The sequence below is a fragment of the Myotis myotis genome, unplaced genomic scaffold (genome assembly GCF_014108235.1).
Source record: "Myotis myotis isolate mMyoMyo1 unplaced genomic scaffold, mMyoMyo1.p scaffold_m19_p_12, whole genome shotgun sequence".
Classification (NCBI taxonomy): Eukaryota; Metazoa; Chordata; class Mammalia; order Chiroptera; family Vespertilionidae; genus Myotis; species Myotis myotis.
The window spans coordinates 23676670-23692423 of NW_023416316.1; the positions used below are offsets into that span (position 1 = coordinate 23676670).

At 38.4% G+C, this 15754-nt stretch overlaps 1 protein-coding gene across 6 annotated transcripts in view; it reads left to right on the plus strand.

Annotated features, from left to right (window-relative positions):
- Positions 1-15491, plus strand: part of ERP44 (endoplasmic reticulum protein 44) — a 65461-nt gene extending 49970 nt beyond the window's left edge. For 3 of the 6 annotated variants that reach the window (XM_036330199.1, XM_036330204.1, XM_036330203.1), the window contains 2 exons: positions 13159-13261; positions 15261-15482. In XM_036330199.1, the coding sequence (XP_036186092.1) occupies positions 13159-13261; positions 15261-15362 (205 nt within the window). In that variant the 3' untranslated portion in view covers positions 15363-15482. Of the gene's footprint in view, positions 1-13158; positions 13262-15260 lie in introns of all 6 variants that reach the window. The other 3 variants (XM_036330200.1, XM_036330202.1, XM_036330205.1) reach the window with 2 other exon arrangements.
- The last annotated feature ends 263 nt before the right edge of the window (positions 15492-15754 follow it).

Here is a 15754-nt window from a genome sequence, read left to right on the forward strand (position 1 = left end):
AGCCTATTAACTCATTAAATATCCAGGTCTTCTGTATGGCAGTCAATTTATAACATAAACCAATCTTTTAGTTTACTAAGACTAGATCCCTGCCCTCAAAGAATTCCCAATGAAGTAGAGAAAGGAAACAAGTAGGGTAACAAGTAGTTGTCTTATGATGTGATAAGTACTCTGACAGAGTTCAACAGAGAGGTACCTGTTCTAAGATTTCTGGAGATGTTAATGCCTAAGGTAAGTCCTACAGGTCTATAGACGTTTAACATGGAGGTAAGAAGGAATCAGGCTTGGAGAAAGGGCACATTGGTAGAAACAAGTAGAGAGTCTGTTGGCTGAATGTGAGTGGAGGGAGGAGGAAGGACCAGGTCAAGGGAAATAAGCAGGGGCTAGCTTCTGAAAGCCCTTATAAGCTGTACTATGGAAGTTGACATTGTCTTAAAAACTATGAGGAGCCATTGAAGGGTTTTAATTAGGGGATTATTTTTTAAAGAGTATTCAGGATGCAAACTGGAAAATAGGTTAGAGGGGGTCAAAGTAGAATCTAGGAGAGACTGTTTAGTAATCCAGGACAGTTGATGATAACCAGTAGGTGATTCTTGAGTGAATGAATTACCTAAATAAATTCTGTCAGTAGCATTAAAACTAGAGAGACATTTTGTAGGTGGAATAGGAAGACTTGGTATATTAGTAAATGGGGGAGGGGAGGCCAGCCCTAATGGCCAGGAATCTAACTTAGACAGCTAATTGGGTTGTGTTGCCATTTAACTGAGCTTGGGAATTCAGTGGAGGAGCACCTTGTGGTAAAGGTAATGAGTTCCTTTTCTTGGTATATTGAATTTGAGGTGCCTGTGGGCTACAGAGAGTATCCAGTAGGGAGTTTACATGGCTCTGGGATTCAACAGTGAGTTGAGATAAGGGCTGGGTCTTGAACACATGAGGATATAGCGAAGTTGTAGAAACAGATGAGCTGACCTAGAACAGGACTGAGAATGGAACCCTGAATGATACCAACATTTAAAGGGAGGACAACAGAAGGAACATGAGCAAAAGATTAAGAAGGAGAAGGAATCAAAGGGAAAAAAAAAAAAACAGAAATGAGTCATATGCTAATTGAGGGAGGAGCAATTCTAACAAAAGGAATGCACAACCAGAAGGATGAAGCATCTGTTAGATTTGATAAAAAATGAACAAATAAAAAACTCACTGTATTGCAAAGAATAGAATAGTGATTGTGGTGAGGAAATGAAGATTTGACATTAAAATTCTTGCAAGAAGCTAGCTTCTAAAGAGGAAGGAAAAATAAGGAAATAGTTGGAGAGACACATAGGATGAAGTAAAGTTTTATCTTTTCTTTTTCTTCCCCCTTTGGATACAGGAAATCGTGATTAAATTTTTGTGGGCTAGAATTAAAAGGATAGAGGAGTTATTGAAGAGATAGGGGCAAAGGGACTAATTGATAAAGCATTGACTGTTGGGCTAAATGGAAATTCTTAGCTGGTTGGGTGCCGTCTTCCTCTCACTTCTTACTGAAGCTGCAAGCTCAAACTAAGAGAATGAGACATTTAGGGGAGAGGGTTGTTCCGGTGGCAGGGCTCACTGCAGGAGCTTCCAGGTAGCGTGGCTGTGGGGGGCATTGCAGTGCTGCCTTACTCAGGTCAGTTATATGAAGTTTTATCAGCACACTTCCCTGTCTTTAATAGTGGGTAAATGCTGGGTTGTTTCCATACCTCTTCCTTTTCACTGGAAACTTACAGCCCTACTCAAAGTTTCAAGTTAGTGGAAGTTAACAGGATGCTGACTGAAAGGTTAGGTTTACTGATTGGTACCCAACTACAGGGTGGGGTGAAAGTAATGAGTATGCAAAACACAGTTTATTCATGTATTATAACATATTTATTGTGTTATTTTCCATATGAACAACTGTAAACCTACTTTTGCCCCACCATGTTGGCTTTTATTCCCAGGAATGTTGTTACGCCTCCAGGGAAACCTGTGAGGAATTCCATCTTGGCTATCGTATTTTCTCCAGCCAGATTTAAAACACATTAGCACTTCCTTTTCTTTCTTTTTTTAAAAAAAATATATTTATTGATTTCAGAGAGGGAAGGAGAGGGACAAAGAGATAGAAACATCAATGATAAGAGTCATTGATCTGCTGCCTCCTGCATCCCACACTAGGCACACTGGGGATCGAGCCCAAAATCCGGGCATGTGCCCTTGATTGGAATTGAACTCCCCTTCAGTCCGCAGGCCGACACTCTATACCAGTGATGGTGAACCTTTTGAGCTCAGTGTGTCAAAATTTTGAAAAACCTTAACTCTGGTGCCGTGTCACATATAGAAATATTCATAATTTTTTTAATATTTGCAACCATAGTAAAAAAAGATTTATATTTTTGATATTTATTTTATATATTTAAATGCCATTTAACAAAGGAAAAATCAACCAAAAAATATGTATAAAATGAACAAACAATGTACATTATGAAACAATGTACATTATGAAAAAATAATAATAAAAACAATGATAATCAAATGGTACGAAAACTAGAAATTAGTGACCTTTTTGGTGCTGAAGTTTGTCTGCTAATTCTTCGATTGCAGGTTCATACTTGGTGCACTTCAAGGCCAAGCAAGTGCCACTAACTTCATCTGTTAGCCGGTTTCTTTTGTTCGTTTTAATATTACTTAATGCTGAGAACAAAGTCTCACAAAAATATGTTGATGAAAAAATTGTTGCCATAACCGGTTTGGCTCAGTGGATAGAGCGTCGGCCTGCAGACTGAAGGGTCCCGGGTTTGATTCTGGTCAAGGGCATGTACCTTGGTTGTGGGCACATCCCCAGTTAGGGGGTGTGCAGGAGGCAGCTGATCGATGTTTCTCTCTCATTGATGTTTCTAACTCTCCTTCTTCCTTCCTCTCTGTAAAAAAATCAATAATATATTTTTAAAAAAATTGTTAGCAAAGCCATCGCTAGATTTTTTATGTCGCTAAAAGTGTCAGGTACTCTGTTCCAAGCACTCAAAATTTCTTGTTCGTAGTTGCACTCTTCTTCATTATTCAAACGATTTCATTCCAGATTTTCAAGTTTCGACCTTAAGTCGACAAACACATGAGTCCAAATGCTACCTTGAAAATCTGCAAGTTGCATCTCTAAATCGTCAATTTGCATCCATTGGAAATCCTTTAATTCCAAAGTACTGTAAACAGCTACATCCAGATACTTAGTTATTTTTATGGTCTGTTCTCGGTTTCTAAATTGGTCGAATCTTTCGCTGAACTGTTCAAATAAGGAGTTTACTATATTCTGGTACATAAGTATGGACTCCATTACACTCATAGTGGCCTTCTCGAAACACTTTTTTATCCAAAGAAAATACAAGTTTTAGTTTCAATATCTCGCTTGAAAATTTTAAGTTTACTTTCAAAAGATTTGATGTATCCTAACATAACGTCAATACTTTTGCCAAAACCTTGTAATTTTAAGTTCATTTCATTCATATGAACAGAGAGATCTGTAAAAAACATCGAATTGCTGACCCACTTATGATCATTGATCTGAGGAAAGTTTGCCAGATCCTTATTCTCAATAAATACCGTAATTTCTTCAAAGCACTCCACATATCGCTCAAGTACTTTACCTCGACTCAGCCATCTCACATTATTGAACATCAGTTGTCCACTGTAGGTTGAATCAACTTCCTGTAAAAGTGTAGAAAATTCTCGCTTGTGAAGGGGTCGAGAAGCTATAAAATTCACAATTTTTGTTACAACTGACATTAAATCATTCAATTCTGAGGATCCCGATTTGGCACACAACACATCCTGATGGATAATGCAATGAAAAGGTACAAGTGGATGTCTAATAGCTTCCATAAACAATTTCAGGAATCCCACATTTTTCCCCACCATATTTGGTGCCCCACCTGTGTCGTGACTGACACAATTTTAGAGATATCAATGTTTAGGTCACTGAATGTTTTTATAACAACCTTACCTATTTCGTTTCCTGATGTACTTATTGGCACTGATTCTAACTTTATCAACTCTTCTCTCATTGTGAGACCCTCAGAATATCTAGCAATAATGGCCAACGGAGCATTTGATGTGACATCAGTAGTTTCATCAAGAGAAATCGAAAAATATTTACAACTATTTAAGTCTTTTTTTAATTGATGTATGTTTTTGTTAAGATTTATTATTCTGTCTTTGATAGTATTTCTACTGAGTGGTAACTCAGAAATTCTTTTAATAATATCATCTTTGTTTTTCATATCGTAAAGTAGAGCTGGTGCACATCTTAGAAATGTTTCCTTAATAAATTCTCCGTCACTGAGGGCTTTTCCATGCTGAGCTGTGGAGTGAGCAATACAGTAACTTGCTGATGTTAAATTTGTAGAGCATCTTACAAATTTAATGATGGAATTTGATTGACTTTTATAGAGGTGTAGCTGCCTAGAAATGTATTCCTTCCTTTCATCGATACTTTTTTTCAAGAGCTGACAATGATTAGTTTCAAAATATCTCTTTACATTCCACGTTCTGCTTACTACCGTTTCATTACACAGTATGCACAATGATCTGTTGTTTCTGTCGACAATCCCGTATATCTCGGTCCATGTGTCTTGAAAGGGTTGGCTACTGCTACTTCCACTTCCTTTATCATTCAATCTTTTTTATTTTTTTGATTCTCCATCACAAGGCTGCAAAAATAAATATAAATCACGGTGTTTTTTATAAAAGGTTGATAGGTTTCTTACCTGTTAACTTTTTGCAGTGTTGTTGCACTGACTTCTAGTGCAAAACAATTCAAAGATAGTATGTATAACCAAAAAATATATGGTGCTGTAATCAATTATCTGACACGCAGAATGTCTCGTCGAGCACTGTTGCACTGTATATCTTTTTCTTCTAACCCTCCCACTCCTGTCTCCTAACGAACATGGTGATCAAGTGCGTCCGTTTGCCGAATGCACCCGAACGCACGGGAAGCTTACCCGAGGCACATGTTGACAATAACGAGGCCGTTTCCAGAATTGGGCATTTTGTCACTCGAGTAAAAATAAAATGCCATGAGTAAAGAGATTAATCTCTTTATAGTGCAATTCTTAACCTTTTTATATTAATTTCAATATTGGAACAATGTGTCTTGGATGTTTTCACTATGTATCTTTGCTACGCAACACCGCTGTACCTGTTTACATCCGGTTTTAGAATTGCATTATTGATCATGAGTAACGTGAGTAATAATATTACTCGAATGAGGCCCAACTCTGGCCATGGCGAGAGACAAATACTTGAATTATGCAATTTTTTGTCTCTGTCGATGCGTGTCACCCAAAATGAGTTCGTGTGTCACCTCTGACACGTGTGTCATAGGTTCACCATCACTGCTCTATACACTGAGCCAAACCAGCTGGGGCACACTTGAGCACTTCTGATTCCACTTTGGTGTCTATCAGAGAAGCCATATTACAAAGTGGTTGTATTTACCACATGACCCAGTCCCCCTCCTCATCCATCAGCTGGCAGCATTGTACCTAAGAAGAAACTGAGCCAGTAAGATTCTCCAAAGAAATCTGGAACTGGGAAATGTTCCTCTCCCATCCTGCAAGTAATTAGTCCTATCAGTAGGGAAGGAGATAAGAGAAGTGACTATATTTGAAGCTCTGTGAAACAAATTACTTCTTTCATTTCTCCCTTAGGTGCCTGATTTTCCTTCTAGGCACTATTCCCACTAATATTTTTTAACTGTAAGGAGGCACATGCTGTGTGAACTACAAACTGAGCCTATGTGAATAGATGTTAGTGTTAAAAATCAAATAAAACATGCAGCAAAGTGAATCTGACATATTTAATGGTTTGCATAATCGTTATTGTGCTGCGTAGTAATTAAGGCTTAAATGATAAGCAGTTTCCATAAATTACTGTAATTACTATTACTTAGCACCTCAGCATTCCAGGGTCATATGAAGGAAGTATGGTTTTGGTAAGGAGAGAGAAAGTAGATTTATGGTGCAGTCTCCTCCCATGCCAGAGGTAGGCAGGCATTGGTGGGGGAGGAGGTTCTACCGGTATTCTTTTGCCTTTTCCTTTCTGAAGAAACTGAGGCTGAGGAGGTAACTTAACCAGCAAGGCCACACAACTAATTAGTAGCAGGGCTAGGATTCATGTCAGAGTATGTTAAACCCCAAAGTCCCAAGCTCAAGTCACTTGCTCCCAAAGCAGTAACATTTTCAGTACATGTAAAAAGCAGTATAAGTATGAATGTGAAAGATGTTTGAAGAGACCCAAAGCAAAGTCACAGATTGGTTTCTTGTCGAATGTAAAAGAACAGATTCTATGTGGATATAGGAAAGGAATGGAGAGTAATTTTGGAACCTAAGAGCACCTAGGGACAGGTCTAGAAAATGTCAGAGGCACTGAGAGAAGAGAATAAATGATAAGGTATGGTTTAAGACTATTGAAGGACTTTGAAGAGAAACTTCTAAAAATTGTGGCCATCTGTATGTTTACCAAAGTTCTTAGATAGCTGCCGTGGCCCCAGTGACGGGAAAAGCAGCAAGCAGGACAGGCTTCAGGTTCCTCCTGGCACATGTAACAGGCTCCTCTAAGCTAATGAGTTCCCCAATTCTGGGCTCTAAGTAATTTTCCCCATTATTTTTCATGGCTAGCTGATTTGCCTTTGAATGGATTATTTTGTGATTTGTTAAACCCCTGTTATTTGAATCCAGGTTTTTCCCATGAAAAAGTAAGTAACACTGCTACAAATGGGACTTTACCAGACTCATCCTCCTTAGGGTTCTCATAGTTTTTTGTTGCTATAGAACACTCTACTTGGGTTCGATGATAACCATGATGGCTTTCCTTCTCAGCTCTTTCATTGTTATTTACTGATTGTGCTTTTTATCTTTGATGGCTTGTAATAATCATCATAGTGCTCTGCTCTCCAACGGGGTAGCTACTAGCCATATATGAATACTTGAGTTTAAATTAATTGAAATGACATAAAATTTAACAGTTTCTCAGGTATTCTAACCCATTTCAAGTGCCCAATGGCCACATGTGGGTGTTGGCTACTATATTTGACAGCACAGATATACAACAAAAGATATTGTTAGGATGTAAGGAAGATACATGAATGAAAAGGTGCTTAACATGAAAAGGTGCTTAACATCAGTCATTAGAGAAATACAAATTAAAATCACGATGAGATCCAATTCTACATCTTTTAGAATGGCTAAGTTAAATTACTGATAATGCCAGGTGTTCTGAAGGATATGGGGCAACTGAAACTCTTATACATTGCTGGTGGGATTACAAAATGGTATAGCTACACTGGAAAACAATTTAGAAACTTCTTAAAAAGTTAAACATATACCTCTCATATAACCTAGTATTTTTTCTACAGAAATAAACTATGTTCACACACAAACCTGAGCACAAGTGTCTGTAGTAGCATTGTTCAAAATCACTAAAACCTTGAAAGAACCCAAATGTCCTTCAGCAGGTATGTGGATAAACTAATCGTACTCAATGGAATACAATTCAGCAATAAAGGAACAAATATTTTTACACATGTAGCAAAACAGATGAATCTTAAACGTAGTATGCTAAATAAAAGAAGCCAGTCTCATGATTACATACTGTATGATTCTATGTACATGACATTCTGGAAAAGGCAAATTACAGGAACAGAGAACAGGTCAGTAGTTGGCAGTAGTTAGGGGGTCTGACCAAAAAAAGCTGTAGGAATTATTCTGTATCCTTTTTGTGGAGATGGTAACAAGACACTTACATGCATATGTTAAAACTCATAGAACTGTTAAGCCCAAAAAGCTGAATTGTGTGTGTACTTTTAAAAAAACAGCACAAATACTCCTCACCTTGCATGCAGTTCTCAAAGCTTGTTTAATGATACACTTAACATTTGTGCATCACCTAAAAATAAAGATTGTAAACAAACGTGTTTGGAGAATGGGAAACATATAGTTAGAAAATTTTACCTTAAAGTATGAAGATATAATTGAAATTATTATGGCAAAGGCCCATTTATTTTCCTTTTCAGCAGATAACTGTGTTGTCTGTTTACTTGACAATATATTGTTGATTCACTGATTGTTACTTAATAATGATTGATAGTTTCTGGCCACAAGCTAGGTAAGAGCTCTTTCATCCTATCTCCCTTGTCTTTGCTGCTCACAATTCTTTTTCTCTTATCAACTGTTGACAAGGCGGGGGGGGGGGGGGGGGAGTGGAGGAATCAAATTAGGGACAAATCTGTTTTGAGTGTTCTCTAAGAATTTGTTACATTTAAGATTTAATTATAAATCATTTCTTGACTAACAGAAGCAATTCACACTGTATTGGTTGTGATCATCTTGGACCTTATAAAATAACAAACTAACTGGGGCTTTATCTTAAACATTGTAGACTATTTGCAATTCTTTGAATTGAATGGTTATATTTTAGTACTTTGCTGTGGGTGACAGTAGATGATGTCAGATTAAGTTTAATCGATCTCCTCTCAATGTTTGTATCTGGCGCATGGGCAATTTCTTCAGCACCAGAGAACCTTTCAGAGGCATTCTGTCAATACAACTACCTGACAGTCATTTGTATTTGTAAACTGTGCATTTGGCACCTGCTGTTCTCTGTTGCTTTGGAGCTAGTGGGGAGCTAAAATGGGTGTACAATGAAGTTATTGGTTGGTACATCTCTGTGGGAATTATTGAAGGGAAGAAAGAAACAGCACTTGCAGAACCTTAGGAAAGGATAAAAAGAAAAAGAAACTGGTAATATTAACACTAGCCGGCTATTCTTTGCTACCAAAAAGTCAGTCAGTTCTATTGTTTGTTGACCTGTATTTTAATTCTTGTAACAGATATGTAAAACAAAGGGTTTCTATTTAAATGTATATGATGCATTTTTTTAAATATCACAATCTCCATAGAAGACAATTCATGGGAGCAGAAATATAAACTAAAACAAGCAATGGAAAAATGCTTAATTTCTGAAGAAATGGAAATTAAAATGCAGGTGTCTTTTACTTACTAAATTAGCAAGGCTAATTTTAATAAAAAAATAGAGGTGCTGTTAAGATTTCAAAGAATAAACAGGTAGACAAGTAGTAGCAAAAACTGGTTGATGTTTTGTATGTGTAATTTGCCCACACTTTGTAAAAAGTTCTTATTATTTAATCCAATACTCCTACTTTATTGGCTACAGTTCAAGGATTTTTTTTTTTTTTTTAAGGCTGATACATAAGTCCTCACTTAACATCAACAGTAGGTTCATGGAAACTGGAACTTAAAGCAAAACAATGTATAACGAAACCAATTTTATCATAGGCTAATTGATAATAAATAAGAATTCTTATGGTATATTTCTGGTCACCAAAACTTTTAAATGAAGACCCAAAACGCCTCTAATATTAAACATTGAAATAAATGTAAGTCTTACATACATTTAGGAAAGATTAATAAAACAAGAAAATCATTTTCCACCCTGCCCATTCCAGTTCCAGGTGGCGGATGGCCAGAGGCTATCCTGGCAGCTCAGGGTGCAAGGTGGGATCCAACTCCAGACACACTGCTCTTCCATCACAAGGCACACTAACACACATCCACACTCACACTAGGACAGTGTAGACACACCCGTTTACCTCCCCTGCACATCACTGTGGGAGGAAACTGGGGTCTTCAGGGGAGACTCATGCAGGCATAGGGAGAATGCCCCAACTTCACACATCCAGAGAGGTCCCAGCCAGGAATCGATTTTCTTTTCCCTCTTTAACATTATAATGAAATGACATTATTCGAGCACCTGCTGTATATAAGCTTTATAATGGTCTGTTTTACTACAACGTGTATCTCTGTGCTACAGATTTGCTTATGCCCTGATTAGTAACTAGGGGAATGATGTCAATATACAATGAGTTGTGTTGGTTCATTTTATTTTCCTCAATGTTTTGAAACCACCAAAGCAAGTGTTTTCACCATTAAAGAGAATGCCTTAGTGGTGTGTGAAGACCTAAACAAAACAAAACAAAAATAACATACCAGTTTCATGGCCTTAAGAAGTGCTTTTGTGGAGAAACTAAGATGGCGGCATAGATAAACACCGGGAAATTGCTGCCTCCCACAACAACTTCAAAGATACAACAAAAAGACAAAACGGACTTCATCCAGAACTACAGGAAGGCTGGCTGAGTGGAAATTCTACAACTAGAAGGAAAGAAAAGCACACTGAGAGCCAGAGGAGCTGCGGAAGTAAAGTGCAGAGGTACGGAGGCTCAGGCTTGCGCGCCCAGAAAGGGGCTGGCACCTGAGGACGGGGCTGTCTTTCTGAATTGGGAGGGAGTCATAAGCTCCCAACTGCTCTGAACTCAGGTTCCGGGAAGTCTCTGGGGACCCAGGACTCATACGGGGAGAAACTGGACTGTCTGGCAGCAGGCAGAACTCGGAACTTGAGGGCGGCTTTCCCTCAGAGGTGCTTGCAGCAATTACCAGGACACTGAGACGCGCGGCCCCTTAGGGCAGGGCTGAGAATCCGCCATAGCTGCTTGCTCCACCCTTTGATTCCCTGAGACCCCGCCCCACCCAGGCTGCAGCAGAGGCTTTTGCATATGAATGCCCAGGCCCTTTGCAACCTGAAAATTACCTAACTGCAGCTGGGCCAGACAGACCCAGAACTTCCAAGAGAAGGCCCAAGGCCCCAGAGTGGCTTGCATTGCTTCACAGCTGGGCCTCATCAGGGCACCTCCAAACTCCAAAAAAGGAAGGGGAATCTGCAGTTCTCTTCGTAGCTCCTGCTGTGTAACCTCAGGCAGAGGCTAAATTAGCACCTCCTTAGATCCAAGAGCCAGTGTACCCAGTGGTCAGAGGGGGACCATCCAGATTACAACTCCTCAGATCCATAAGGGACACACTCAGGGGGCAGACTCAGTGAGCACCAAAGCCCCACTGAAGCAAGTCTTGCCCCAGAAGGGTGTCTTCAGCACAGAAGTTCTCCCACTGCAGACACAGCTGATTCTCACTGCCAATTGGCCTGGAGGTCAATTCCTCCCAGTGATCCTACAACAATCAAGGCATAACTACAATAAGACTGTGCAAAAAGCCCACAAGGGGGTACACCAAGAGTGTCCACCTCAAGTAACTGGGGAGGCTGAGCCACTGGGCCCTACAGGACACTTAGCACACAAAACCACTCTACCAACACAGGGAAGCATAAAAAATGCAGAGACAAAGAAACAGGTCACAAATGACAGAAATGGAGGAAAGCAAACAACTGGATATAGAGTTCAAGGCCACGTTTATAAGGTTTTTCAAGAATTTTATGGAAACCGCCGATAAATTTAGTGAGACCCTGGAGGATATGAAAAAAGGCCAACTAGAAATTAAGCATACACTGACTGAAATAAAGAATAATATACAGAGATCCAACAGCAGACAAGACAGGATCCCAAGAATCAAGTCAAAGATTTGAAATACGAAGAAACAAAAAATACCCAACCGAAAAAGAAAAAAGATGCCAAAAATATGAAGCTAGTGTAAGGAGCCTCTGGGACAACTTCAAGCGTACCAACATCAGAATTATAGGGGTAACAGAAGAAGAGAAAGGGCAAGATATTGAAAACCTATTTGAAGAAATAATGACAGAAAACTTCCCCTACCTGGTGAAAGAAATAGACTTACAAGTCCAGGAAGCGCAGAGAACCCCAAACAAAAGGAACCCAAAGAGGACCACACCAAGACACATCATAATTAAAATGCCAAGAGCAAAAGACAAAGAGAGAATCTTAAAAGCAGCAAGAGAAAGAAACTCAGTTACCTACAAGGGAGTACCCATACGACTGTCAGCTGATTTCTCAACAGAAACCATGCAGGCCAGAAGAGAGTGGCAAGAAATATTCAAAGTGATGAATGCCAAGAACCTACAACCAAGATTACTTTATCCAGCAAAGCTATCATTCAGAATAGAAGGTCAGATAAAAAGCTTCACAGATAAGAAAAAGCTAAAGGAGTTCATCACCACCAAACCAGGATTATATGAAATGCTGAAAGGTATTCTTTAAGAAGAGGAAGAAGAAAAAGGAACTCTTACCATTTGCCACAGCATGGATGGAACTGGAGAGCAGATAAATACCACATGATCTCACTCATTTGTGGAATATAATGAACAACATAAACTGATGAACAAGGACTGATCCAGAGACGGAGAGGCATTGATTGGACTGTTGGGCCTTGGAGGGAAGGTAGGGGAGGGTGTGGGGGTAAGGGGGAAAGATCAACCAAAGGACTTATATGCAAGCATATAGGCCTAACCAATGGACACGGACAATGGGGGGAGGGGGGGAGGGAATGAGCGGGGGGGGGGGGGGGTAGAGGGAACGTGGGGATAAGGACACATATGTAATATCTTAATCAATAAAAAATATATTTTTAAAAAAAGTGCTTTTGCTTTTCACAATGTTAAGCTATCCAGTGAAGCTGCTCCTTTGGTTAAACAAGTTTCCCACTGTCCTTAAGGGGGGTGCGGGGAAGGACACACATGAAAAAGCTACACCATGCCTTAGATTATTTGATAAGACTAGTTCTGGTTCTGCTGGCCGTAAATGCCCTCAAGGGCCTGCCTCTCAAAAAGGATTCAGAAGCTCCAGGTTACAGCCATGGAGGATTATCTGGCTGACATAGGCTCCAATGCTGGTGGAGGCTAAGGAGTGCTAATATTTTTGTTCTAGGCTTTGTTTAGACTCTGGTTATAAAGCTACATAGTTTTGAGTGGCTAATATTCCCAAGCCTTGTTATTTTCAGTGTGATGTTGTTTTTTTAGTTATAGTAATTCAGGAAAAAATATACATGCCCAACAATAAGGGATGGTTAAGTAAGTTTTAGGATAACATCTTGACAGACTGATGCATCTGTGAAAACGGTAAGCATAGAAAATTTTCTATGTAACAAGTGCAGGAATTAGAACACAAAACTGAGTATCTCGATAAGATCACAGCTGTATAAACATGTTCGACATATACCTGGTCTGTTATAGTTCCAGTAGGATGGTGGAATTATAAATAAAATTTTAAAAAAATTATGTGAAGTTGATAAGAGGTAAGTCCATTTTAATAGCTTAAGCTAAATTTTTATTTGACTTTGGTTTTAGAATTCCTGGAAGACTCAAGCAGTTTGTGTTTGACTTACATTCTGGAAAACTTCACAGAGAATTCCATCACGGTCCTGACCCAACTGACACAGCCCAAGGACAGGTAGCACTCATGCTTTTCAGGGGGAGCTTTTTTCTTTTTCAACAGACTCTAGATAATGTACAAACTATGTTCTTTTTAAAATTAATTTTTAAAATTTCAGACCTTCAGAAAAGTTACAGGAATGTTGCAGTATAGTTTTTTGGTCTGAGTATGCCATCTGTGGAATATGGCTCTGAAAGGAGTGAAGATAGTTGGCTTCAGGTAGAAGTAGGAGATAGGAAATGGAAGTAGATAGATCAGTGAAATCAGTGGATTCCATTAATTGTTCAGTCCGTCCTCTGTGGCTGGAAGATTGACCTCAGTATGAAGAAAATAATTTGGTATTCTTGCAAATCATCCTAAGAGCCTCCTTTACCAATACAGTATTCATAATGCTCAAAACTTATAGTTTAGCCCTTATGGTTTGGCTCAGTGGATAGAGCGTCAGCCTGCGGACTGAAAAATCCTAGGTTTGATTCCGGTCAAGGGCATGTACCTTGGTTGCAGGCACATCCCCAGTAGGGAGTGTGCAGGAGGCAGCTGATCGATGTTTCTCTCTCATTGATGTTTCTAACTCTATCCTTATCCCTTCCTCTCTGTAAAAAAATCAATAAAAAATACTTTTTTAAAAGCTTAGTTTAATGCAGCTTTCCAATTGAGATTGAGAATGCTTGACATTTTGTATTGAATATATATATATTTCTAAAAACCTGAGATTTTACCCCTCAATTTGCATTTTGATTCATTTTTGATTTATATCCCCCACTATACCAAGAGGGAAGATGATATATACCAAACTCTATTTTATATGTTCAAAACTTCAATCTATTCTTGTGCCCAAAGAAAAATAAAGACTAAGTGAAATTTTCTTCACTTTGAGTCAAATTAAGTTGAGAATCAAGAGTTCCCTTTGGGAATCTGATGACATGCTTTTTCCTTGAAATCTTCAGTCAGACTTTTCTTTGATAATTAAGCAACTGTAGAAGCAGGCACATTGTTGGCAATAATCCAGGTGATTATTTTCATCAGAAAAGTCAGCCTGCTTAGTGTTTTATCATATTATGAAAGGATGTAGCTTATTATTGTATTATCCTGATTTGTTTCAACTTCTCCATTAGGCTGTTGAATTCTTTATATTTTGTCATCTTTGTGTACTAATGGCATTAAATACATGTTTGTTTATAGTAATATAATTTCAGCTAAATTAAACCAAACATATACTTCAACAACAAAAAAATGAAAAAATATATTGGGGAAGTGAAACATGGCCAAGTTATATGGGAAGTTTGTAGGCACATTTGTTTACCATTATAATGCAGTTGTGCCATTAGATATAGGATGTAACATATGTACTATGTGCCTATGTTAACTACAGGGAATATTAAAAGAATGACAATCATGCTTGCTCTTGAAGAGCTTATAGTGTGGAAATACAATATAGAATACACTGCCTTTTCTTAGAAATTCTTGGAAGTCACTCTTACAATTCCACTGTATTTTTATCTACTGTATGTGAACAAGTAAAATAATGCAGAAATTAATTTCTTGAAGTATTATATTGAAGTGTTTATTTTCCTCATGTTAATTTTTAGTTTTATCATTTCTGGCATACAGGTAATTGTAATTCTGGCTACAGAATAGGTGCCTTTAATTTTCTTAGTCATTTGTAAGAGGGGAGGGTTCGGGCCAACTTAGTCAAGAGTTGTGCTGTCTCTATAGAATATTCTAGGAATGTGCCCAGGTGTCAGGTATTTTGTTTCCTTCCTTTGCACCACAGGAACTGTCAACAGGTCCATATTTAGTGGCTTTGTGGCAGCCCTGCCGTGGAGAATCTGAGTAAAGGCATATATGAAATGGGGAAAGCAAGATTTCAAACTTAACTCTCTTTGGCACAGAGTAGCTAACTTTTATTGATTATTAAATAATTATAGGGCAACTACCAGTCATCTAATGCTCTTATTGAAATATTATAACTCCATAAAATATATTGACATAAAAATGTTTTATTCTTTCTCTTTAGGACGCCCAGGATGTAGCAAGTAGTCCCCCCGAGAGCTCTTTCCAGAAACTAGCACCCAGCGAATATAGGTATACTTTATTGAGAGATCGAGATGAGCTTTAAAAACTTGAAAAACAATTTGAAAGCCTTTCAAACAGCAGCATCAACGTGGTGGAAATAGTAAACCTATATTTTCATAATTCTATGTGTATTTTTATTTTGAATAAACTGAAAGAAGTTTTGGGTTTTTAATTTTTTTTCTCCCCCGACTCAGAATGCATTGTCACTTAATATAGCCTCTTTTAAAAACTCTTGTAGGGTCCAAAACAAAACAAAAAAACCACAAACAAACAAGAATCAGAGGCCTATCTATTTTAAATCTGTCCTGTAAAATTTTTAGAAATTAAGTGAAAGGTGACATTACCAGAAACAACCATCGACTCGCACTACTAGGTCAGGGAGGACTTAGGGATGTTTCCTGTGTACTATGTGCTTTTTCTTCTTCTCATTACATA